The sequence below is a fragment of the Pseudonaja textilis genome, chromosome 5, assembly GCF_049901715.1.
Source record: "Pseudonaja textilis isolate UNSWEBS1 chromosome 5, rPseTex1.2, whole genome shotgun sequence".
NCBI lineage: Eukaryota > Metazoa > Chordata > Lepidosauria > Squamata > Elapidae > Pseudonaja > Pseudonaja textilis.
In genome coordinates this window covers 36112278-36138157 of record NC_141994.1, presented here as the reverse complement: position 1 = coordinate 36138157, position 25880 = coordinate 36112278, and the positions used below count along the sequence as shown (strand labels likewise).

At 34.4% G+C, this 25880-nt stretch overlaps 1 protein-coding gene and 1 long non-coding RNA gene across 6 annotated transcripts in view; one reads left to right on the top strand and one right to left on the bottom strand.

The window, feature by feature from the left end:
* PPP1R12A (protein phosphatase 1 regulatory subunit 12A) overlaps window positions 1-25880 on the top strand; it is a 124615-nt gene that overhangs the window by 80406 nt on the left and 18329 nt on the right. The window contains exons 9-18 of one of the 4 annotated variants that reach the window (XM_087934504.1): window positions 495-613; window positions 10477-10593; window positions 12239-12451; window positions 14230-14447; window positions 15869-16036; window positions 18284-18457; window positions 20936-21026; window positions 23324-23521; window positions 23646-23799; window positions 24810-24928. In XM_087934504.1, the coding sequence (XP_087790630.1) occupies window positions 495-613; window positions 10477-10593; window positions 12239-12451; window positions 14230-14447; window positions 15869-16036; window positions 18284-18457; window positions 20936-21026; window positions 23324-23521; window positions 23646-23799; window positions 24810-24928 (1571 nt within the window). Of the gene's footprint in view, window positions 1-494; window positions 614-10476; window positions 10594-12238; window positions 12452-14229; window positions 14448-15868; window positions 16037-18283; window positions 18458-20935; window positions 21027-23323; window positions 23522-23645; window positions 23800-24129; window positions 24207-24809; window positions 24929-25880 lie in introns of those variants that run through there. The other 3 variants (XM_087934502.1, XM_026699195.2, XM_087934503.1) reach the window with 3 other exon arrangements.
* The window catches only part of LOC148125598 (uncharacterized), a 51043-nt gene continuing 39447 nt past the window's right edge, over window positions 14285-25880 (bottom strand). The window contains exons 2-3 of one of the 2 annotated variants that reach the window (XR_015743830.1): window positions 20395-20508; window positions 14285-14365 (exon numbers count right to left, since the gene is read on the bottom strand). This is a non-coding gene — a long non-coding RNA (uncharacterized LOC148125598). Of the gene's footprint in view, window positions 14366-18331; window positions 19746-20394; window positions 20509-25880 lie in introns of those variants that run through there. The other variant, XR_015743831.1, reaches the window with a different exon arrangement.

Genomic DNA, 25880 nt, shown 5'->3' with positions numbered 1-25880 from the left:
TAGTCTGTGACTTATGATAGCTTATGACTTTTTATAAAAGTACACTGTCACATGACCATGTTGTTTAGTGGTAGCAATTCCAACAGTCCTGGTTGCCATCATTAAACAAAGTTTATGCAGGTTCTTAAGTGAGAACCAACATGACCACAACTTCTAGATTCCTGTTGGTTTCTCTCATTTTTGTGGGAAGCTGACAGAGAACATCAGAAATAATGATCATGTGATCATAGCTTGTTGCAACATCATAATTGTGAGATGGGCAACAAGCACTGGCTTACAATTTTGTGATGGCAGGGATGGCCAGAACCATGAGAATTTGTCATAAATGCTATTTGTTGATAATTTTATGAGTAGTTACAATAATTAGAAATAAATTTCTTAACAAAATTAACTCTTTAGTTTTGAGGTTTAAACAAATGCCTTTTGAGAGAATGGGATAGCTACAGAGGAGTACAACATTTATATTATATAAACTGTGAATGATTTTTTTATAGAAAAGAACAAATCTACAGTCAATAACTCAAGTACTACTAATGTGCAAGCTTCTTCAATTGTTGTAACCACACCATCTGTTCCTACTGGTCAAGTAACACCTACATCCCCTCTTAAAAAGGTAAAATATGTTTTTATTCATTTACTAGTACTAACATTTAACTATATGTAATTACATATCTATTCAAAAAGCAAAATTTTAATCATTTTTTTCAGTCTGATGATATAAGACACTTTGCCCAGTCTGGCACCTACAAGTGTATTAGTAACTGCAGCTGCCAGAATTTGCAGATATCATAGCTCCTCAAATTAATTCTGGGAGTTGCAGTGCCAACACTTCCCACTTTCCTGTTGGGAAGCCTTGACTTCCATTGAGAGAAGAAATACCAAGTATTGTTGAATTGTCACTGTCAAGTAAAGTAATCCATAAGTCATAGGCCTACAGTCGGCCCTGGCTTTTTTCTTTTTTTTTGTCAGGAAGCAGATCTGTTGCTTTTCTGTTTCAAAGTAATAGAAAAGCAGGAGCCTAGAATAGATTATTGGATGGAAGAGTCTCCATTCTTAGTGTTGATGCTTCTTCACTCCCTTTAGCAACTGGGAAGCAATCGTCTTCAGAAGAATCACTTAGGTGGACAATGATGGTGGCAATGTTCCTGTGCAGTGGCAATGTTTAAATAAACATGTGCTATATGTGAAGAATGCGCACACATAAGTTCAGGGGAAATTTTGGTGCCTAATGTTTACAGTTGTGCTTAAAAGTTTGTGAACCCTTTTGGATTGTCAATTTTTTTTTGAAAACAATGATCTAAAATGGTTTGTCCTACAACTAGGTAAAAGAAACCTAGTTAAACAAAAGAGTCAAAAATAATAATACTGAAAATAATATTGAAGAAAATGACTCAATGCTATATATTTGTGAATGGTAAAAGTATGTGAATCATTTCTTTCAGTAACTGATATGTCCCCCTGGAGCAGCAATAATTGCAAGTAAACATTTCTGAAAACTGTTGATCAGTCCTAAAGTCAGCTTGGAGGAATTGTAGCTGATTTTTTCCTTACAGAACAGCTTTAACTCAGGGATGGTGGTGGGCTTCCTCATATAAACTGCCTCCTTAAGGTCCTTCCACAACATTTTTATAGGATTACAGTCAGGAGTTTGACTTACCCATTCCAAACTTTCTTCTGCTTTAACCATTCTTTGGTCATACGACTCCTATGCTTTGGATTGTTATGTTGCTTCATGACCCACTTTCTCTTGAGCTTCAATTTATGGACAGTTATGCTGACATTTGCCTATAGAATATGCTGAAACATTTCATAACCCGCAGTTCTATCATTGAGGGCAAGTTGTCCTGCTCCAGAGGCAGAAAAGCTCTCCCAAATTATTATTATTTTTTTTTAAAATATAGTTTATTAATTTTTACAATTAAAACCAGTCACAATACATACACAAATAAGCAAAAGAAAGAAAGAAAGAAAAGAAAGAAGAGAGAAGAGGAAGAGAGGGAAAGAATTTTAAGAAAAGAAAGAAAGAAAGAGGTTACAGGATTAAAAGTATTCTTATTTCAACAGTTTGCAAGATCTTCTTTTGTTTTCATCACCTTAACTTGTGTCATATAACCACACCTGTTTTTAACTTATATCGTTACCTCGTTATTATGTATTGATACTTTTCTTTTATGCCTTATAATATATTATTTATCTTTGGTCAATCCAATTATACCAACAATTCCAGCTATCATAGTATAGTGAAGTGTCTTTGTTTTTTAGCGCCAAAGTCAATTTATCCACTTCTGCGCATTTTGAGATTTTTTCAATAATCATTTCTTCTGATGGAATTTGGTGTTGTTTCCAATGTTGAGCGAAGGCTAATCTGGCCGCTGTTAAAATGTGTATTGTTATGTATTTGGTTTTTTTGGAAATTTGCTTATCAAAAATCCCTAGTAGGAAGGACTCTGGTTTGTATTCGATCTGCTCTTTGGTGATTTCTTCCAACCAAGTTTTGATTTTCTTCCAATACTTTTGGGTTTCTGCACAAGACCACCACATATGGAAAAAGGTTCCTTCTTTTTTCCTACACTCCCAGCAATGCGGACTCATGTTGGGGTGCATCTTCGCTAACCTCAAAGCGGGGAGATGCCATCTATAAAACATTTTATAAAGATTTTCCTTGTATGCTGCCGATTTGGTAATCTTATTGTTTCTGCCCCAAACTTTCTCCCATTCCGCTAATGTGATGCTGCGCCCTACGTTCTTACTCCAAGCAATCATATTTCCTTTTACGATTTCTTCTTCTAGTTCTGTTTCTAATAAGTAGTTATAAAATTTTGTTATGTTTTTTTTTATTTGATCCTAATAAAATTTTATCTAACTGTTGCGGTTTGTTATTAATTCCGAATTCTTTTTTGTCTTGTTTATATCTGCTTTGAATCTGAAGATAAACCCATTGATCAATTTTATGTCCTTGCTCTTGAAGATCCAGCCTTGGTTTCAAATTTCCTTGTGGGTCTAATAAGTCTTTGTATTTAATCATTTTGGTAAGCTCCAAATTGTTTGGGTGAATCATTGCCTCCATTGTTGAAATCCATACTGGTACTTTTGTATAATGTTTTTTCCTTATTTTCCTCCAAATTGTTAATAGTGCGTCTCTAAATAAATGTCTATGGAAATATTTTTGACTGGTTTTCCCTACGTCCCATAGAAAGGCGTGCCACCCCTTTGTAAATCATGGCCTTCTAGAAATAGTATTCTTTTATTGGTTAAATTCACCCAATCCTTCAACCAAACTAATGAGGTGGCCATATGGTATAACTCCCAGTTTGGAAATGCTAAGCCTCCCCTGCTCTTCATATCCTGCATTGCTTTTACATTTATTCTGGGTTTTTTCCCTTGCCAAATAAATTTCAGGGTTGTTCTATTGAGTTCTTCAAAAACTTTTTATGTAATTTAATTGGGATCGTTTGGAATAAATACAAAAATTTAGGGAGAATGTTCATTTTAATAGTAGCAATTCGGCCTAGTAGTGAAATTTGAAGTTTCCCCCACGATTCTAAATCTTTCTTTACCTGATGTATCAGTTTATCATAATTGTTTTCTTTAAGTGTCTTACAGTGTGGGGTTAGCCAAATTCCTAAGTATTTCACTTTCTTTGTCACTTGTATCTGCATTATTTCTTCTAGTTCTATTTTCTGTTTTTCTGTTAGGTTTTTAGTCATTAATTTGGTTTTTTTTTTGTTTATTTTAAGTCCCGCTACTGCTCCAAATTTCTCTAATTCACTCATCAATTTTGGTCCCCTGTCTTTTGGTTCTTCAAGGAAGAAAATCATGTCGTCCATAAACGCTTGCAATTTATATTCCTCTTTCTTAACTGTTAATCCCTTTATATCTGAATTCCGCCTAATTCGTGTTAATAATGTCTCTAATGCTAATATGAAGAGCAGGGGAGAGAGTGGGCAACCCTGTCTCACTCCTTTTTCTATCTTTATTGGGCGGGTGCATTCCCCATTCACTATTATATTAGCTTGTTGTGTATGATATATAGTTGTTATAATATTTTCAAATTTGGTACCCAAATTCAAATTATAAATTTTTTGAATTAAAAATTGCCAATTCAAATTATCGAAAGCTTTTTCTGCATCTAGAAACATGAGTGCTACTTGTCTCTCTGGGTGGGCTTCATAAAATTCTAGTATGTCTAATACTATTCTTAGATTATTCTTTATTTGCCTAGTTGGAAGGAATCCATTTTGATCTTCATGTATATACAAGTTTAGCAATCTTTTTAATCTGTTTGCTATAATAGAAGTGAATATTTTATAATCAGTATTTAAGAGTGAAATCGGCCTGTAATTGTTTATATATCTGGGATCTGTATCCTCCTTCGGGATCAGCGAGATCAGTGCCCCCCTCCATGAGTCCGGCATCCTAGCTACTAGTAAAACGTCATTAAAAACTTCCACCATAAGTGGTCCGATTTGATCTGCTATTGCCTTATACAGCTCCCCTGGGATCCCGTCTGGGCCGGGGTTTTATTATTTTTCTGGCTCTCTATTGCTGATTTCAATTCCGATTCAGTAATGTCTTTATTTAATAGTTCAGCCATTTCTTCCCCAATTGCCTTATCCTTTACTTCATCTAGATAATTCCTTATTCTATCTTCACTGACATCCTCTCTTTTGTATAAATCTTCAAAGTATTTATGAATGATTTCTTTTTTCTGTTCTATTTCCTGGTATGTATCTCCTTTGCTATCTATTAACTGGTATATCAATCTCTTCTCTTTCTTTTTTTTCAATTTATAAGATAGCCATCTTCCTGGCTTGTTGGCATGTTCAAAATAGATTTGTCTGGTTAAGTTCAAATTCATAGTCATTTTCTCTTGATCAATTAAATTCAGTTTGTGTTTGACTATACTTATCTGATTTTGCAGTTTGGATTCTTTTGGGTTATTTTGTAGAAGGGTTTCTAGCTCCTTAATTCTCTGTTGTAATTTGTTTTGTTGGGAATATTTTTCCTTGTTTCTCTTAGCATTATAAGAGATTGTTGTGCCTCTTATAACCGCCTTCATCGTATCCCAGACATTTTGTTTCGTGGTTTCTCCATTATCATTTTCTTTAATAAAAAAAATCAATTCCTCCTTTAATTTATTGATGTATTCTTTCTCTCTTATTAATTGAGTGTTTAAGGTCCATCTTTTCTTTGGTTTTGCCCTGCCCTTCCATATTACCTGTATTGGATTATGGTCTGCCCATTCATTAGGCAAAATTTCCACTTCTTTTGTCTCATTTGCTATCTCTCCACTCATCCATGCCATATCAATCCATGTCCATGTTTGGTGGGGATTTGAATAAAATGTAAATTGTCTTTTTTCAGGATGTAATCTTCTCCATATATCTATCAGATTTAGCTCTTTCATCATTTCCCTACAAATCTTGGGAACTCTCTCTTCCCCTTTTTATTCTTCCCGGCATTACTGTGATCCTTTTGGAAATCAGCAATGGAGTTGAAGTCCCCTACCATACAAATATTTCTTTTTGCAATTCAACCAATTTTCCATATAGGTGTTTAAAAAACTCTTTTTGGTCTCCATTTGGGGCATATATTACTACTAAAAGAATTGGAATATCATTAATCCAGATCTGCAAACCCAGAGTCCTTCCTTCTAAGTCCGACCATATTAGCTCAGATTTCAAATCCTCTTTCACATATACTGCGATTCCCTTCTTTTTCTCCTCATCTGCTGGTGTGGTAAATAATTTTCCTAATTTCGGGCATTCTAAATATTTTTCATCCTTCTTCTTTATATGGGTTTCTTGCAGGCACGTTATATCTGCATTATGTTTAATTAATTTAGATAATATCCTTTTTCTCTTAATTGTTGAATTTAAACCATTTATGTTTATTGATAGTAATTTTTTTCTTCTCCCATCTATTTAGTTTTGTTTTGCTCTTTGTCGTGTAACAATTCCTCTCTCTTCTTGCGCTTGTATTGATGTAGTTCCTTCTGTCTTTTGTTGTGGATAGGTATTTTCTTGGTTTCCTACCGTTCCAGTTCTATTTTTATGTCCACTGTATTCTTCTTGAAACTTTGTATCCAATTTCTCCCTACTACTTTGCTCCTGTGGGCCCACCATCCGTTCGTAAAAATCCTGGGCTTTTCCCATAGTATCTATTTTGATTTTCCTCTCTTTCCACGACACTAACATTCCTTCTGGAATAAGCCATTTAAATGTGATTCTTTTTTTATTTAAATATGCTGCCAGAAATTTATAGTCACGCCTTTGTTCCCTTATTCTCCTCGGTATCTGTTTAAGAATCACAATTTCTTTCTCTTTGTAGGTTATAGTTTTATCTCTTGAGGTTCTATATATCATGTCTCGAACACATCTTCTAGTGAATCGTATATGTACTTCCCTGGAACAATTGTGGCGTCTTGCATAGTTTGTATTGACCCGGTAGACTTCATCAAACTCTTTTTGAATTTCATCTTTATCCATCTTCAATAAACCGGCCAGTATTTCTGCCATCAAGTATTCCAGGTCTTCTTCTTTTGATTCTGTCACATTTTGGAATCTTAGGTAAGTTGCTGCCTTGTCCATTTCTAGGAGGACAAGGGAGTCCTCCATTTCTTTCCTCATGCTTTTAAGATCTTCATCCACCCTTTCTAATTCCCTTTCTGTTCGTTCGGTTCTTTTCTCTACTTCTTTTATTATAACTTCGTTTTTCTCCAAGGCCTGCTGCAACACCCCCACTTTATCCTCTATTTTGGAAATGTCCGCTTTCATTTCTGTCTTTAGTTTCCCCATTTCTTCCTTCAATTCATTGATATCTGCCCTTGTTTCACTGTGGTTTTTAATCATTGTTTCTTGCAATCTTGTCAATGAGTCCTGTAAAGTTAGGAACATTGCTTGGATATTCGCATTCGAGATGCTAGTTGACTTCTCTGTTGGTAGTGTTTCCTCTATTGTTTTTTTGTGCCATGGGTGAAGTTGTTGTCAAAGTAGTCATTATTGTGGGATTAACCTTCCTACCAGATTTCAAAGCAGTGGTAGTTGTAGTAGTCATTTCCTTTAAAATTTGTTTTTGTTGTTGTACAATATTAAATATATTATTCCAAATTGGCATTCAGTATTCTTAGTTCTGTAACTAAAATTGACCAAGAACTATCAATCTATTAAGTAGCTATATTCTTGACTAATTAGTAAAGTGTATATATTTTTCTCTAGTTTAACTTCAATATAAAGTAACCTTAACTACAAAATATATTACATTCACAGATAAACCCACACAAAGAAATATAATATTGGTCTAGAGAGCTCTAAGCTTGTTAAGTAACTAATGCTTAATATTCTTACTGTCTCCCCTATATTCCCATTCAAATTATAACAATCTCTATTAATAATAACTTAACTAAATTAATCCAATATTTTAACACTCTAATATTTCATTACTAAATGTACATATTTATCAAGAGGAAATCAGAGGGGAAAAAAAAAAAAGAGCAAGCATATTTCAACATAGCATACCATCAACAAGTAAGAAAGAAGAGAGGCTATTTTAGTAAGTATGTACACACAGAAAAGGGTAGAGGAAAAGAAAAAAGAAAATTCCAAAAACAAGAGTTTTTGTTTCCGCTTTTCACTTTGGAAGCTTCCACTTCTAGCACACCGGAAATGGCAAATGAAGATTTGCTGAGTAACAGCTGCCAGTAAGCAATGTTCCCACTCGTTTAAAGACTTCCTCTTTTACTTATATTTTAATGTTCTTTAAATCAATTGTTCTGATCTCCTTCGAATAGAAAAGGAACTGTCTCCTCTGCTAGGACCTGTTCTCAATTTTCCCAGAGTTTATAGATTAGATTATGTCCCTTCAGACAGTTAGATCTGTTACTTTGTTGTAATCACTTCAGCGTTCAGCGTTCTGGATACTGCCTATGGCGTTGCTCTGTCTTTCCCCCGATCGGCTTCGTTCTGCTTCTGGATCCGATTTAATAGCTTCAATCCAAATGTTAGTGATAATAGAGTCTTTTAATCGCCCCCGTGCTGATCTTCAGACTTCCAAAATTCTCTTTACTTCTTTTTTATTTCCGACTCTTCTGCCTGCCAAGCTCTTTCACATTCACTAAACCAATTCTTTTGTAGCCGCTTCGTCTTGAAGCTCACAGCTGGCATTCACACAGTATTTAACAGCCTGAAATCAGTCTATTGTCAGTCAAATATCTTCTCTGCCACGACTCTCTTTCCCCCCGAGCTTGCAAACTTTCACTCACTTTTTTCTTCCCATCGGTGGCAGTCCGGACTTCGGAGCCTCCATTGTTAGGAGGCTGTTCTTGATCGTTGGGCTCTGGAGGGCTTCCTCTTCGTTGCAGGGGGGTTGCTTTCCCCACACTGCAGCCCGAGGTTCCCCCACACCGGCACGGGTCTCTCCAAGACTCGAGCACCCCGAAAGATCGCACCAAACTCAAGAAAAGGGAGGCTAGAATCACGAGGGGATTTCTGCCCCTCTGACCGTCCTTGCCTTGCCACCGGAAGTCCGCTCTCCCAAATTATGATACCACCACTACTATGTGTTTGACACACGGGATAAGGATCTTATGTTGGAATGCAGTGATTTGTCTTTTGCCAAATGTAATGCTTTTCATTCAAGCCAAGAACTTCATTTTGGTCTCATCCACCTATATAGCATTCTTCCAATAGACATTTGGCTCAGCCATGCAGTCTTTTGCAAAGTGTAGATAGGCAGCCATGTGCTTTTTGGAGAGTAATAACTTTCTCCTTGCAATCCTACCATGCACATTATTATTGCTCAGTATCTTCCTGATAGTGGCCTCACAAACACTAATATTTGCCAATGCAAGAGAGGCCGTTAGTTCCTTAGATGTTACCTTTAAGACCTTACTCTTGGTGTGATCTTGGTTGATCAACCACTCTAGGAAAGGATGACAGTGCTGCTGAATTATCTCCATTTTTACCATCTGCCTAACAGTGGACTGTTAGATTTTTCTAGCATTAAGAGCAGTAGCAACAATATTTTGGAGGTCCTGTAATCACTTTTCTTTAAGCATGACACATTTCCACAAAGATGTGTTGTAAAGATCTGAGTGATTCTAATTTTCCCTATGAACTAATTTATAATCCTGGAGGTTCACATACTTTTGCCATAAACAAATATGTAGCTTTTGTATTGCTTATATGTTGAAGAACAAGAATTTGAATTACTTACCAACTATAAAGTAAATGAAATCTTAAATGCTATAAATTGGGGTGAACACTGCTTTTTACTGTGCTATATGCATTGGCAATAATTAAGAAATAGTTACCATTTCTTTCTATAATATTTTTTAGTTTCCCAGTCTAACATACAATCCTTGGTTTTCCTTAATTTCCTTTGTCCAAATACAAAGAAAGATTTGTTAGATGCTGGGTATGAAAACTACTGTGTCAGTTCTTAGCCTGCTCAATTTAGAGATCTGTCAATTAGTTAAAACTGTCAGTAGATTTGAGAACACCTGAAAAGAAAAGAAAAACTCTAATGAGTAAGAATTCCTGATACCCTTTACCAATGGTCTCAGCAAATTGCAATAACTCTCTAGGAATATGGTGTGCTTCAGATTTGAAGCTGAAAATATGTTTCAGAACATTTCTTAGCATGCTTACTGCATCTTTTGGCATTTCTGTAAAGAAGATGTGTCTATCTGCTCTTGCATGATAACTTTGCAGTCCAAGGGAAAATATTTTTAAGCAAAGGAAGCATGTTCACACCTTTTCTGAAACTTACATTGTTTTGTCACTTTCTTACACAGAACACTTATTTTCTTGGGAAGCACAGCTATTGTATATTTTTTAATGAGGTACTGATACATATAATCTGAAGCATCTTTTGGGTTTAGATTCAGAACATAACACATCATTACTTTTCTATATATTATGTGAATATGGAAAAGCATAAATTATGTTAGCTAATATATAACATAGCAGTAGGTTTCAACTATTTCCACATCTAGTTGCAATACTAAGGGAACTTTTATCCACGCCTCTGTAAACTTGATCTTTAGTGAAAAAGAAAACAGAAAAAGAAAATGAGTATCAATTTTCTTCTACAACTCTTTTTCTTCTTACTTTCCTATATTGCTTTTCTCACCTTTCCCTCTCTTCCAATTCCTCTTTATTCCTTTTCCTGTATGGTTGAACATCATTGGAAGTACTAAAGTGGATTCTTCGTTCAAGAATGTGTCTAGAGTCAAGGGATGAGGAAAAACTTTTGTGAATCCTTACACCAACATTTTAATATATTTTAGTTCTATAATTTAATAATTAATTCTATTGTCACTAGGGACTTTTGATGGAATAAATTTAAACAAAGTGTCTAGTGCATTTTTGTGAAAAATAAACAGGGTACAATTGCATGTAGCTTTTTAAGGCAAACACCACTTTTTTCCTTCAATCTTTATATCTCTTTTGTGTGTCTTGTCCCAATTGGCTTTAGTATGACTCTCCCTCTCCTCTCATGCCTTTGATGGACTCTGTAGATCCTACATCATGGAGGCAGGGCTTACATAGAACTGGCATTATTCTTGTGCCAAGTAAAGGTGAAAAGTCTCTGGTGAGGGCATTGTATGTTTAGCTTCTTTTTCCAAGTTGCCAAATAACAACTGCTAACTCAAATGTTGATATTGTAATTGCATGATTTTAAACAGTGTTATTTTGAATCATGGCAAGTATGTATTCATAGTGCAACATTTAAAGCTAACCTTTGAAAAAAAAATAGTTATTTTGAAAATTTAACTTGCTCAGGCAATGGTATGAAGCTTTTCTTTCTTCTCCAGAAATATAAAATCTGTATTTGAAAAAAACTCCATAAAGCACAGAATTATAGAATTAAATTGATTGAAAATTAGAGTGTCTTATGTGACCTGTTTATAGACCCAAAGAAAAGCTCAAATTCTTGAACTTTGACAGAAGCAATTATTGTTTGCATTCATCCCCATTATTTGACCTTATTTTCTCAGCTTAAAATAAATATTTTTGTTATAAAATAAAGCATCAAACAAATTATTCTATGGACTACCAGAAATATTGCATTTATACACTATGCAAAGCCACATTAATGGTTTAATGTTTTGCACTGCTGCAGTCCAGACCCCTGCATTTTACTCACGGACTATGATACATCATAATCACAGTTCAGTGCAATGTATGAATCCAGCCAATATTGCAATATTATTGGCCAAAGGAGATCCAGCATCTTCATAGTTATACTTTAATTATTAAACTTTTTCATTGCTGCTGATTGGCCAGGAAGAAACCCTGCCTTTCATTTTTGGAAGGAGGATAAGAGTATTAACAAAGCAATACTTTTGAAGATGATCCATTTTTCACTATTGCATTATTTGGAAAGCATTCCTTGGATGGGGAACAGTGTCCTGGGTAGCAGAACATTTTAAAGAGTTTTTTTTTTAGTTTTTAGATTACTTTATTGTCATTGCACCTCGTACAACAAAAACAAACACCATCTTCAGTGCACATCATGACTATGACCATGAAAATAAACACAAACACACATCCTTCACCGTTCACACATTGAACCGGAAACCCCCGACACCATACCAACACTGCACTATACAGCAGAATAATTTTTTAATAGGTTTTTTCCCCCTTTTTAAAAGAGGCTTGCTAGAATTAGTTTCCAGATAATCTATATGGAAACCAATTTTATGTAATTTTGAACCAGGCTTCACATAGTTACTGTATATGATCCTCTGAGTCATCTGTAATGTTTATTTTTGCATCTTTAAGGTTTTATAAAGATAAGTGGAAGAATGCAAAGATTAATTGCTATATTCCTTAAATATAGCATCCATGTTGTGTAAATGTGGTTTGAACAAGGCAGAGTTCTAATCTTCATAATCTCCACAAAGCAAAAAATATAGTTGCTTGCCTGAACTTCTGTTCTCTAAGTGTGCATTGTGTGATTGTGTATCATACCTTCATTGTGTAACACAGAAACTTATATTTTAGCCAATATTCTTTGTTTTGGTATTAAAGATGGTTGCAATGTAATTAAGCAGAATGATGCTATTTCTCTGATTTATGTATACTTGTCAGTGAACAGAGCAGAAAACCTGTTATTGTTGTTGAGATTCTAGAATTTCTTGTTTTCTGGTCTGTGCATATCCCTTCTTAAATGTTTGACTGCACAGTGGGTGCTTGGAAGCAAGCTTATAAAAAAGCAACTCTGTGTTTTGCAGTTTCCAACTTCAACTAAGATTTCTCCCAAAGAAGAAGAACGAAAAGATGAGTCTCCTGCTTCTTGGAGATTGGGTCTTCGAAAGACTGGCAGTTATGGGGCTCTGGCAGAAATTACAGCTAGCAAAGAAACTCAGAAAGAAAAAGATTCAACAGGTGTTATACGTTCAGCTTCAAGCCCTAGATTGTCATCTTCATTAGATAACAAAGACAAGGTAACTTTTCCTCCCAAATTTGCATCATAATTAAATTATTGTTAATTAAGTTACTCTTGGTAGTGATTTCAAACCAAAGTAGTATATGTTTGAATGACAACCAGACTATGAAAATTCAGACCATATTTTTATGCCCACAATTTATGGGTTAAGTTCTTTACTTGCATGAACGGTAAAGTCAGTTTGAAACATAAAACCTCAGTGACGAGCAGGGCTTCCAGTATCTTTCTGTGTATTTTTCTTTGATTCTTGATTAGTACAGGACAGACACGGACTTTAGAGGATAATTAGGACTGCAGAAAAAAACAACTGCTACCAAACTGCCTTCTATTGAGGACCTGTATACTTCACGAGTCAAAAAGAGGACTGTGAAAATATTTACAGACCCCTCACATCCTGGATATAAACTGTTTCAACTCCTTCCCTCAAAATGATGCTATAGAGCACTGCACATCAGAACAACTAGATACAATGACAGTTTTTTCCCAAACGCCATCACTCTGCTAAACAAATAATTCCCTCAACACTGTCCAACTATTTACAAAGTCTGCACTACTATTACTATTAATCTTCTCATCACTCCTTATCACCCCTCCCCTCCCACTTATAACTGTATGACTGTAACTTTGTTAGTTGTATCCTTACGATTTATATTGACTGTTTCCTAGTATGATTTGATTGCTTATTGTACCCTATGACTATTATTAAGTGTTGTATCTTATGATTCTTGACTCTTGTTGAAAGTATGTTTTCTTTTATTTATACTGAGAGCATTTGCACCAAGACAAATTCCTTCCATGTTCAAACACACTTGGCCAATACAAGAATTCTAATTCTAGTATATGCAGATTTGTGTCTTGCAGAAAGATTGTGACATCTCTTCCATCTCTCCCCAGATATCTTGTTACTAATATGCATACAAAGTTTTTATGATTTCTTTCAATGTAATAAAACAGTCTTATTCAAAAGTTTGAGAGTGTAGTTTAGGTTTAGCAAGTAATCAGCTTTCTAGATTTTAATTTTATAAGTATTTTAAAGTATAAATCAGGAGGAGTCTGGTACTATCTTTTTAAATTTTCATTTTATGAAAAGGTGTAGGCTTTTCTGAACTACAGCTCACTTATTCTCATGCCTGGAATAGCTAAATTGATGTAGCATTTAAATTAGGATTGCAGTAGGGGAAAAGAAACAGACTAGTTATGAGATGCAGAAAACAAGTATCCTATCAACTGTTGCAATTTGTTTAAAACTCATTGTGTTTATTGAGATCTTCTGAGATAGTCATATACACTTGATAGACAAGACAGACAGAAAACACACACGCCGAGTCCAGAAGTTTTTGAAGCATGTGAGTTTAGCAGTTTCGTGCTTATTCATGCTGATTAAGTTTCTTTGTTCCAAACTGGCTTCTTTGAAGATCTATAATGAAGTGTCCCAGAAGGTTGAAATGTTTTGATATTATTTTCTCCTTATTCTGGGACCCAATGTTAAATTTAGGTACATTAATTCTGTTGTTCAAAATCTGGCTTGATTGTCCAGTTTAGAAGCATGGGCAGCTGATGATGGTACTTTAGGGGAAGAGCATGAGATACCTAGTCCCTCGATAAATTTCATGAAAAACTTAGCTTACTCTTCTGTAAAATTGATTGGAAGAAATTGTAAATTTATCATGGAAAATATTAAGAGTGAATACATATTGCACGAAGGAAATTGGTTCTTTAAAATATAAAACTTTAAATTGGTTGTAACTGAAATATTATTTCAAAAAATTCTTTCAGGAAAGAGATACAAAAACAACCAGGCTTGCATATGTGGCACCTACAATACCAAGACGGCTGGCCAGTACATCAGATATTGAAGAGAAAGAGAATAGGGATTCTTCAGCCAGTATAATACGTGGTAGTGGTTCTTATACTAGAAGAAAATGGGAAGAAGATGCAAAGAAAAATATCTCAAATGAAGGTACCACATCACTAAATTCAAGCTATCAGAAAAGGTAAATAAATAACACTTTATAATATGAGGTATTTTCCAGAATGATTAGCAGAAAGCAAGATTGTAAAAGAATATTAACATTTTTTCTTTCAGGACCATATGCACTAGAACAGTGGTGGCTAACCTTTTTGGGCTCCTGTGCCAAAAATTGTGTGCCTGCTTGCGCTCACTGTTTTGTCACTTCTGGTATTTCTGGAAATACAGGAAGTGACAAAACAGGCCTATTTTTTGGCCTCCAAAGGCTGCAGAGGCTTCCCTCAAAGGCTGCAGAGGCTTCCCTGAAAAAGGCCTGAAAATCAGCTGGGAGGCATGCGCAGTGAGATAAGTTTGTCTGAGCTCACATGCCCGCACAAATGGCTCTGCGTGCCACCTGTGCCACGTGTGCCACAGGTTCGCCATCACGGCGCTATATAGTGAGTGTATAATTTTGAGTATAATTTAACAAAAGAGAAATTTAAAGAACAGCAACATTTAACTATTTTAATATATTTCAATATACCATTGAATAATATATTTAATATATGGAATATATACTGAATACATAAAAAGAATAGTTTTCCATAAATGAAAAATAATAATTACTTCATTACTACAGTGATTTCTGTAAGTTGATTTTGGTCTTATCCCCCATCTTTTGGTATCAGCATATTCACATATGAGATGTTGGGGTGGAGGTATTATTCTCTCTAAGGTGTTTCTCTGGGTTTGTATTTTTTTTTCTTTTCTTTTGTCAGGAATCATATTAAATTTAGAGTTGTCTTTCTTTTGATATTAATAACTAAAAGGCACATTTTATGTAATTCACTGGTTTTTTTAAAAAATAGTCTTCCATAATGTAATGAACTAAATCAGGGGTCCTCAAACTTGGCAACTTTAAGACTTGTGAACTTCAACTTCCAGAATTCTGGGAGTTGAAGTCCACAAGTCTTAAAGTTGCCAAGTTTGGAGACCTTTGAACTAAATAAATGTAAGAATATTGTCTTTCCTGTTACTGGAAGCAACAATAGAAATAGGATTGCCTTTCATTGATATGAATGTTTTAGGTAGGTATCAGTTCTTCACTAATGAGTTTGTTTTATAATTTTTATTACTTTATAACCACTATATAAGTTACTAATTTTTGGTTTCTTAAAACATGCCTTTAATGGATTTCATTTGCTTGCTTTTACCTGCATAGTTGTAATTATATTTATTACTAAATATATAAAATAGTATTAATAATTATATCATTGATAAATATGCCACAATATTGCATTGATATATGCAAGCATGTTGTTTTATTGGGGTAAGACTGTGTAATCATCTAGAAGAGGGGAAAAGTAGTAGTAATATATTACAATTATCATTTTTCCTTTTAGTGGATTTAATTGGCATTTGGTCAAAAAATCATCAGCGTAAAAATATATTTTTTTTATTTGGTAGCAGTTCCTTTGGTAGAAGACAAGATGACTTGATTAATACTAGTGTTCCAAATACTACATCTATATCAACTGTTACCTCTCTCACTGGTCTTCAGAAAAATCTGCTTTCTAGTACAAGCACTGCTGCAAAGGCCACAACAGGTTCAGCAACATCAGCCATGCAAAGCAGGTGAGATTAATGTGAGCTTTCGTGCATAAGATACTGGGCCTGCAATCTTGTGCTGATTTTGTCCTTACAAGTGGATTAAAAGCATTTGAGGCCAGAGTAATACCACATGTACACTCAAACCAATTTTCAACTCAAGTTGAAGTAGTGCTCGGATTCTAAGATAAATTCTTGTTTTCTTGGTGTAATTCACGTATTTGTACCTTAAGATATTATGGATTTAATACACTGGTTTCTATGGGTTTTGAACATTCCTTAAGTGAGTTGCCAGAGATATTGATCTCCAGGATGATTTCTGGCAGTCTTCACCTTACTACCTGAGAGACCAGAAAAAAGCTTTTAAATTAACCCATTGTAATTCCCATATCTGCTTTTTTTTTTTGGGGGGGGGATATTCCTTAAAAAAACCCTGTGTGTGTGTATGTATTTAATTAATCAATTTATATTGCCTCCCATCTCATATCTCTCACTCTGGGTGGCTCACAAAAAATAAAAACAAAAAAACTACACCAAAACAATAGAGTAACTACAAATTCAGAGCCATAAAATATTTTTAAAAGACCATCCAACAAAATCCATAGCAGAGGTGTTCTCATACGCATAAAAACATCAATAAGGCTACTGCACAGGCTTTGCCCCACTTCTAAGTCCTCACCTCTGATGGCAAAACCATGTTTCGGGGCTTTATGAAAACAGCAGGGTCGTAGCTATTCTGATTTCCTGGGTGGGGTGCGGGTGATCATGTTCCAGAGACATGATAGAAAAAGTGCTCTTTCAGATGACATTTCTTGGTATATGGAACTCAGAGCATGCCTCTCTTGCAGGACTTGATAGGATGAGTAAATGTAATTTGAAGGAGGTCCTTGTATGTGCTTGTGATTAGGGAAAATAAAAACCATGGTTATATACTGCTCTTCTGCCCCTTTCATAGCATTATTTGGAATATGTGTGTATATTCAATTATGATAATATTATTTAGATATGATCGAGGATAACTAATATTTATTCACTTACCAAGAAGTGGAAATTTCATGTAGTTTATCTAAGTTCTTTGCACTGAAGATGATAGAAATTAAACATAGCTTCAACTGGAGTATTTATTTAACTATTAAATATGAGGCCCAATTTGCTATCAAAAGCAACTCTGATAACAGATAATCAGAGTTGGAAGGGACCTTGTAGGTCATCTAGTTCAATCTCCCCCCACCCAAGCGGGAGACCCTACACCATTTCTGACAGATGGCAGTCCAATCTCTTCTTGAAAGTCTCAAGTGATGGCGCTCCCACAGCTTCCGAGGGCAAGCTGTTCCATTGGTTGATTGTTCTCACTGTCAGAAAGTTTCTCCTTATTTCCAGGTTAAATCTCTCCTTGTTCAGTTTCTATCCATTATTCCTTGTCTGGCCTACAGGCACTTTAGAAAATAGATTGACTCCTTCCTCCCTGTGGCAGCCCCTCAAATATTGGAAGACTGCTATCATGTCTCCCCTGGTCCTTCTCTTTACTAGACTAGCCAAGCTCTGGGCATCTTACAGTGTAATAAAAATAGAAATATAAAAACAATTATAAATTTAAGAATAATTGAAATTACAAGGATTAAGACTAAAAATCACAGGTTCAAGCAACATGAAGGGTATTGTCTTCTTTGTCACTGTACCAACCGCCTCCAATCTAAAGCATCTCCAACTGGCAGAGTATTACTACATGTTAATATAATTTGACATTTCTTTCAGTGTATTATTTTAGCCATATTATGTTTAAATTTCAGTGCATCATTTTATATATGATCCCTGGCTCAAAATCCAAATAATATTCACATAAAAAGAATTGCAATGCATCATTGCATTCTAATAAAAAAATGAATGGTGCAGTGGCCTAGGGATGCACCTCTCACCTTACAATCAGGAGGCTGTGAGTTCAATCCTAGATAGAGAGAGATATTTCTCTTTCTGCGCACGATGAGAATATATCTGCTGAATATAATTCTGCATTGGTGGCAGGAAGGGCATCTGGTCAGTAAACACTCAGTTCCACTCAGTTGCCCAGACTCTGGCCCGCATGGGATTATGGGGATTGTTAAAAAATGATAATGATGATGATTGCATAATAATAATATCAGTACTTGAGAAATAAAGTGAAAATATAGTCCAGTAAAATACATTTGGAACATTTGGATAATTTTAAAGCCCAGCTTAGCAAGTTTGCATTTTTTTAAAAATCTTTCTTTTGTTGTTTTTGTTGGGATCATGCAGTACCTCAAATCGTTTATGGGCTGACGATAGCACTGAGAAAGAAAAAGACAATGTTTCTACAGCACTGACTGTTCCTGTTGCACCCTCAATTGTAAATACTGGGGTTACTACTACTGCCTTGACTACAACTACTACTGGTACAGTGTCATCTTCAGAAGTCAGGGAGAGACGCAGGTGTGTAAATATTATATAAATATTACTTTTCTTGTATAGATAGATATTAGTATGCTTCTTGCTAAATATACATACAAATCACTCTTCAGTTATACTGTACTTTTCTAAAATAAGATGTTATTTGTGGATATTTTAAATTTAAGATAATGAGTGGTGTTTTATGTTTCCATTGTCATGGTCTTTCATTATTTGTAGATTTTTGAAAGGAATTTTCATGAGAAGAATTTATTTTTCCTTTATAAGCATTTGATTGATTTAGTAGCTATTTAAAAATTCTACGAAATAGAAATGAAAAAAAAAGAAAAAAAAAGAGATTCTCCAGCTGTAATAAATTGAACTAACATTTCAAGGTAGTATTAAATCAATCCTATTATTAAACTATTATTAATATCAATCAAATTTCACAAATTAACTAGTGGCTGGTAAATTATGAATAATAAGTCAGCATAAACTGTAAGCATACATTTCTATCATAATATTTTATTATTTATAAATGGTTTTTAAGTTGAATTAAATTATATCATAGCCTTGTTCTTAAAATATGTGATTTTTTATAATGATGTTACTTCATTTGCTATTCATTTGAAATGAAAATGTGTGTGTGTGTGATTTCCAATTAAAAGGCATAAAGTGTCACGGTAGCTGTACAGAGCTAACTTTGTAGATTGTATAAGAATATTAGAATTAGTAAAGTTAATTACTATATTAGTAAATTAGTAAAGCAAGGGATTATGGGGTCATTAAAGGATTATGATGATGAGAATTAGTAATGTTTAAAGGAAGAATTTTGTTTAAATAGCTACGTTCATAGTATATTTTTAAATAAGCAGTGTTAATCAATAAACATTAATATTAAAATCTAATAAATGGTGTAGTTGCTACTTACATAACTTACCAAAATCATGTTTGAAACTGATGGTAAATTTTCTGATGGTTGAAAAGTTACCTGCCCACAATGATATAGCCCCATCTTTTAGCTGAACGGTTCATCTGGCTACTTTGGAGCGCTGCTCCCCAAGTCTACTTGCAAGTCTACTTAGTTGTGTGGAGGATCTGGTGGGGTGATTCTGGGACTCTTCCTACCCCAGGAGAATCATACAAACTTATGGAACTTAGTTTCCTTGTTTTTAAATTAAAAAAGCTTCAATCCAGAAAAAGCTCCCATTCCCAGAGCTTTCCTCTGGACTGGGTCAGTCAATCATCTTCATACAATTGCTGTTCTGTGTTGGGAAGTTAGACAAGGCAATCTCTAAGGTTCCATCCAATCCAGTGAGTCTGTGGAACCATTCTGAAGTACAACAAAAATACATGTATGCATATAAATTGTGTGAGTGTGCATGTGCTGAAACTTCAAATACATATTCGGAGCTACAATTAACTTTTAACATTCTACAATAGAATCCATGCCTAAATAAAGAATGTAAAATGATGAAGTAAATAGTAAATATAAATATTCTTAAAGGGTTTTTTCTCAGCACAAAGCTTACAAAGGAATACCTTTCATTAAAAAAAGGTAACGGAAACTCAATTGTTATGAAATACATGTAAGATTAGGTGCATGATGCATATAATGCCTGTTTCTGTTCAAAGCTTTTTATATGTAAAAAGCCAGTTAATGTAAAAGAAGGGCTTAAAAAGCAAGTAACTTTAAAATCTAGGCATTTGATTTGTTCATCACTCTCACTGGCATGTCAAGATGCACATGAACATTTCACCGAATCAAATAACCAATTTAAGTTTCTAATTTTCAAAGTATTTTTTATTTTTAAAAAAATAATGTGTTGTAGGTGTCTTATAAGACTGAACAATGATATCACAATTTAAAGTTAGGTGGTAATTATATATACCAGATAACCTTGACTTATAACCATTCATTTAACTGTTTGAAATCAAAACAGCACTGAAAAAAGTCATTTAAAACCGGTACACATACTTACAACTGTTGCAGCTTCCCCACGGTCATGTGTTCAAAATTCAGGTGTTTGGCAATTGGCATGTACTTATCATGGTTGCAGTATCACAAGGTCATGTGATCGCCATTTGTGACTTTCCTAGGCAGTTTCCAACAAATAAAGTCAACCGAGAATCAGATTCGCTTAACAACCATGTTATTAACTAACTGCAGGTGACTCATTTAACAACTATGGCAAAAAGTTAGTAAAATTGGGTGTGACTCACTTAACAATTGCGTTACTTAACAATAGAAATTCTGGTCTTATTTGTGATTGTAAGTTGAGGACCTGTGGATTATTTTCATAGTACTTAGGAATAAAAATAGTGTGTTGAGCTAAGTGTGTGTGCTTAATGATCATGCAAACATCCTTTCAAGTCTAATTAAAGAATTAGAAATGCAACATAGGCATTTGCAGCCTTAGCACTATTTAACCAAGAAATTTACGGAATTGTGCATCTGTGTGTGTGTTGTATGTGTGTGTTATCTAAAAGTTCAATTATTTTATAATTAATCTTTCATTTCAGGTCATACCTCACTCCAGTTCGGGATGAAGAATCAGAATCCCAAAGAAAAGCTAGATCAAGACAAGCTAGGCAATCCAGAAGATCCACACAGGTACAGCAATCTAACTGTCTCACAAATGGTGGTATTGTGTGATTTGTATTTTTTAGTTCCTGGCAAAATATACAGTATATAAAGAAGTGATGGAATTTTATAGTGATCTGAAATGTGCTGTTTGTGAAGTCCTTGAGGCTGTCTGAACTTTGTTGTTTTCCCATAGACATTTCATTATCAGGATAGATAATGTGTTCATTACACTGCATAGCACTGAAGATACTGTCTAGACCAGGAGTGTCAAACTCGAGGCCCGTGGGCCGAATGTGGGCCGCAAGGTGCTCAGATCTGCCCCGTGGGGCTGTCCTGGAAACAACAAAGGATTGGCCCACGGTGCCTCTGCCACCAAAAATGGAACTCGGGGGGGCGCACGTGGAAGGAAAAATAAGGAAGGGGGGAAGGAAGAAGAAAGAATGAAGATGGAAGGAAAAAGAAGGGAAGGAAGGAGATTATAATGAGAGTGAGGGAGAGTCTCAGGGAAGTCCTGCCTTAACACTTGCCCATCCTAAAATGAATGATGTCAAACTGGCCATGCCCACCAAGGTCACTCCCATCCCCAGCCCTCCAAGGTCAAACACACCCTGATCCGGCCCTCACTAAAATCGAGTTTGACATCCCTGGTCTGGACTGATCACAAAAAAGTCTGCAAGCTAACAAACAAGCTCAGAAAGCATCAAGGACTCCATAGTTCAAGTCTCAGCTACATTTATACTCTCCTACTGTATTTGTCTTACCATATTAATCACATTTTTTAAACAAAATTTTAATCATCTTTTTTTTAAAATGTTGCCTTAATTTCAATAGTTGCTGATATTTTACCCAATTATAGAAAAGGATGCATTTGCAAACTAAAAAAAAAATAAAGAAATTGGCTAAGTACTGATGTGGTTTAAAAAAAAAACCTTCATAAGGGAATTTGGAGCAGGAGGGAATAGCTAGAGTAAATAGTTATAATTGTGTTTTGAAACACTTGATTTGTATCCTGGCTGCGCTCCATTTTGTCAATATTTTGTATTGTGTTTGTTTTGCTGTTTGAATTACTTTTCTTACCAGCTGCCTGTGGTAGGGGTATCATTGAAGAGAGGTTGTAATAATTTTAATATGATCCTTCTTTTCTTTAAAATTAGCAGGAAAATTATGCTTATTTTCTGTAATTTCATTAAACTTGCTTTTTTTGTATGATGACATTTGGAGATTTGCTTCCTGGCCACATAACCACTGAAAGCCTTTAGATAAAATTAGAAGATAAGGTAAAGAAACGAAGTTGCCTTTTGGTCCCCCATATTAGAAGCCCTTGACAGAGCAAGGGAGCTTTGCCATGAAAAGAATTAGTGGTAACTACCAAGGCCTAAGTCTCCAAGTTTTATGTACCTCTTCTCTCTGCTTACCAGTCAGCAAGCAGGCTATGGAAGGTGAAGGGAATTCAATGTGATTTAGCACAGAGACAAGGAATATTTTTTTCTTAAGTTCACTTCAGGTTTATTTGTTTCCTTATATTTATCCCATTTTTATTATTTTTTATAAATAACTCAATGTGGCAATCATATCTAGTACTTCCTCCTCCTATTTTCCCCACAATAATCTTGTCAGATGAGTTGGGCTAAGAGAAAGTGACTGGCTCAAAGTACACAACTTGTTTTCATGTCTAAGGCAGGGTTTTAGCCTGATACCATAGCCACTAGACCAAACTGGCTCTCTATTAGTCTTAATTAAATATTATTAATCTTATTAAACTTTTTACTGGGGTAGAAGCATATTTCAGTCTTTCATTGGGATCTCCTCCATAGTTTCTACCCACTTTTTTCTCTTCCCTTGGGTTTTCCCTCATAAAATTAGATTAAGGACACACACCTCTCTTTTAACTGATTTGTATTCTATGATTGCTGGACTCATGAGCAGCGTAAATACAATAGATTAAAATATAAAAAATCACAAAAGCCATGTGAAATCAATCATGATGTTCTAATTAAATAACATTATTCATATTCACATTAGTGTTTCTCTGAATTTAGCTAGATATGCCTGTGTACAAATTATAGGATTAACACAAATGATGAAAATTTATGAATTATATTAAAATAGGAAAAGGATTTTAATCTTGTACCATTGATGACATTCTACTATTTTTCAGAAATGTGTATCCTTAATTGTTATGCAATATAGGCGTATTTAGTATTTCTGTCAGAGATCCCTGGAATGTCACTAATTAATTAAAAACTTCATAATCATGCTTGAAAATCAAAACACATTAAATGGTATAATGGCAATAAGTTAACATTAGGATGATTATTTTCTAGGGTGTTACATTAACTGATCTCCAGGAAGCTGAAAAAACAATTGGTAGAAATCGTCCTACACGAACTAGAGAACAAGAAAATGAAGAAAAAGAAAAAGAAGAAAAAGAAAAACAAGACAAAGAAAAACAGGAGGAAAAGAAAGAATCTGAAACTAAAGATGATGATTACAGGCAAAGATACGCACGAACATTAGAGGAGGTATTTTATATTTTAAAAATGTGTAAATAAATGTTATGATGATTCTAAAACAATATGATAATGATTTTGATAAATGTGCCTATTCTGATTTTCAAAACTGATGTTGATTTTTTTTATTGACAAGCCATATCATCGTTATAGAACTACATCTTCAACTGCTTCATCAACTTCTTCACTAGCTACTTCTTCTAATTCTTCAAGTCAATTGAATAGACCAAATAGCATTATAGGTATAACTTCTGCTTACTCAAGAAGTACAGCAAAAGAAAATGAGAGAGGTAAATTTTCTTTTATTTCTTTTTCTTGCTTTCTTTTCATTACCAATAAAAAACTGTCCTTCAAAAGTTTATCGGAGAGGTTAATGAATTATTAACTAATAAAGCATATAGAAATCTTCTTACAGCATTACAGGCTAAATACTTTTTTTCGTTAAAATATTTTTAATTGGGTCCAAATAGATCAAATATAAATTTATTCCTAGTTTCCATCAAGTGCCATAGGTTTCATACTTTAATTCAGGCGAGTGGTGGGAACTTTTTTTAAAAAAGCATTTTAGATTGTGGCTGAAGCTAAATATTGTGTCACCTTAACATAGATTCATTTTTCAGCCCTGAAGACTGGAACACTGAAATAAACAAGTACCTGGATGTTTATCATTTCTTAAATTAATTCAAGGGTAAAGACACTTATAAAATGCATGATGGCAAAGGAATGTAATGTGCTTTGTGCAGCCATGCTTAATAATTATTGTACAAGTTAATAAAAGCATTTTGAAGCTGAACAATCAATTTGAAAGTTAAGATTTGATTTTGTTATTATCTTAAATTTATTTGTACCAATGGATATTTATTATTTTGTGAAAACCGCATAGAAAAGAAAGCAAATCTAACTAGCTTAAATGCAAATCTTTCTCCAAAGAGTCTGTTGCACGCTAAATCTTGATGCTTCTGGCTAAACAAATACTTATCTAAATAAGTGTGCTCTGGATGCTTTAATGAATTTTTGTTTGTAAATGTCATGATGTATGCAAACATGTTAAGACTTTGATATCCAAGGTTAAATATATACATTATTTCACTGTGAAGATAGAATTGGCTGAAATGAAGAATTATAAATAATGAGAATAATGTGGTGTTAAAAACTATATATTCTTTTATCAAAAACATTTAAATATTCTTTCATAAAATTGGATGTTGTCTTGGTTTCAGGAACTGCAATAGAAGGTTATATGTTATATCAGAATGCTTTCAGAACGTCTTTAAATCATTAACGTTTACTGCTTATTTAGAAACAGATAAGAAGGAAGAAGAAAAGGAAGAAGATAAATCACAAACAAAATCAATAAGAGAAAGACGGCGGCCAAGAGAAAAACGAAGATCAACAGGAGTTTCTTTTTGGACTCAAGATGTGAGATTATATTAAGCTAATCCTTAAATATGCATTTTGAAACAATTTAGAAGACTTAGTAAGATGTTTTATAGTAAATGTTACAACATGATAAATTGTATGTAATATTCATTATGCTAGTCATGTCCATATTCAGAGTAAGATGGTTATATCCTGTAAGCAATTTCCTATCTATACAGTAGTTTAGCTATTGATCATCAATCTATTTGCAAATGATAGTTCTTATATGAGCAAAGCTGTAAATTATACAATTTTTCAAGCAATGTTTAATTTGGTTGATAGCCATTGCCTTAAATAAGTGTGACTTTAAAACATTATTTAGAATATAAAAAGTTGTTCTAAAGGGTGTGATATTAGTTGTAACATAAGAATGGTAAGAATGAATTGTTGCAAATTATTGGATTGAAGTTTAGGCAGAACATATACCATGTTTCTCATATAAGGCCGGGTCTTATTTTTTTTTGAGCCCCGAAAAAATGGCTAGGCTGTCTTTTGGGGGGTGACTTAATTCTCCCCCCTTGCATCTTCGGGCGGGAGGCGATGGCTTGGATGTTGACCTCGGCGTTGGTGGGGCACTTTGTATCGGGGTCAACGCAGGCAGCACCATATCCGGGTGTGCAACAAAAGTACTTCCTAATGGCAAGCCCCCCCCACCATTCCCCCCATTTTGCATTTTTTAATATAGGCCTTAATTTGTGGGGAGGGGCTTAATTTCATTTCATGCCTATAAAACATGCTGGGACTTCCTCTTGGGGGAGGCCGTATTGTTGGAGAAACAGGATATTTATTTTCATTATGGAATATAATCATTATATTCATTATCATCATTATGGATTATAGATCATATAGTAAATTTATGTGCAATAGAAAATCCTCAGTTAAGTGAGAATTTTTGGACAGAACTGAGCTGCTTATAAATGTATTAACAAAAATTCTAAATATGAGTTTGGAT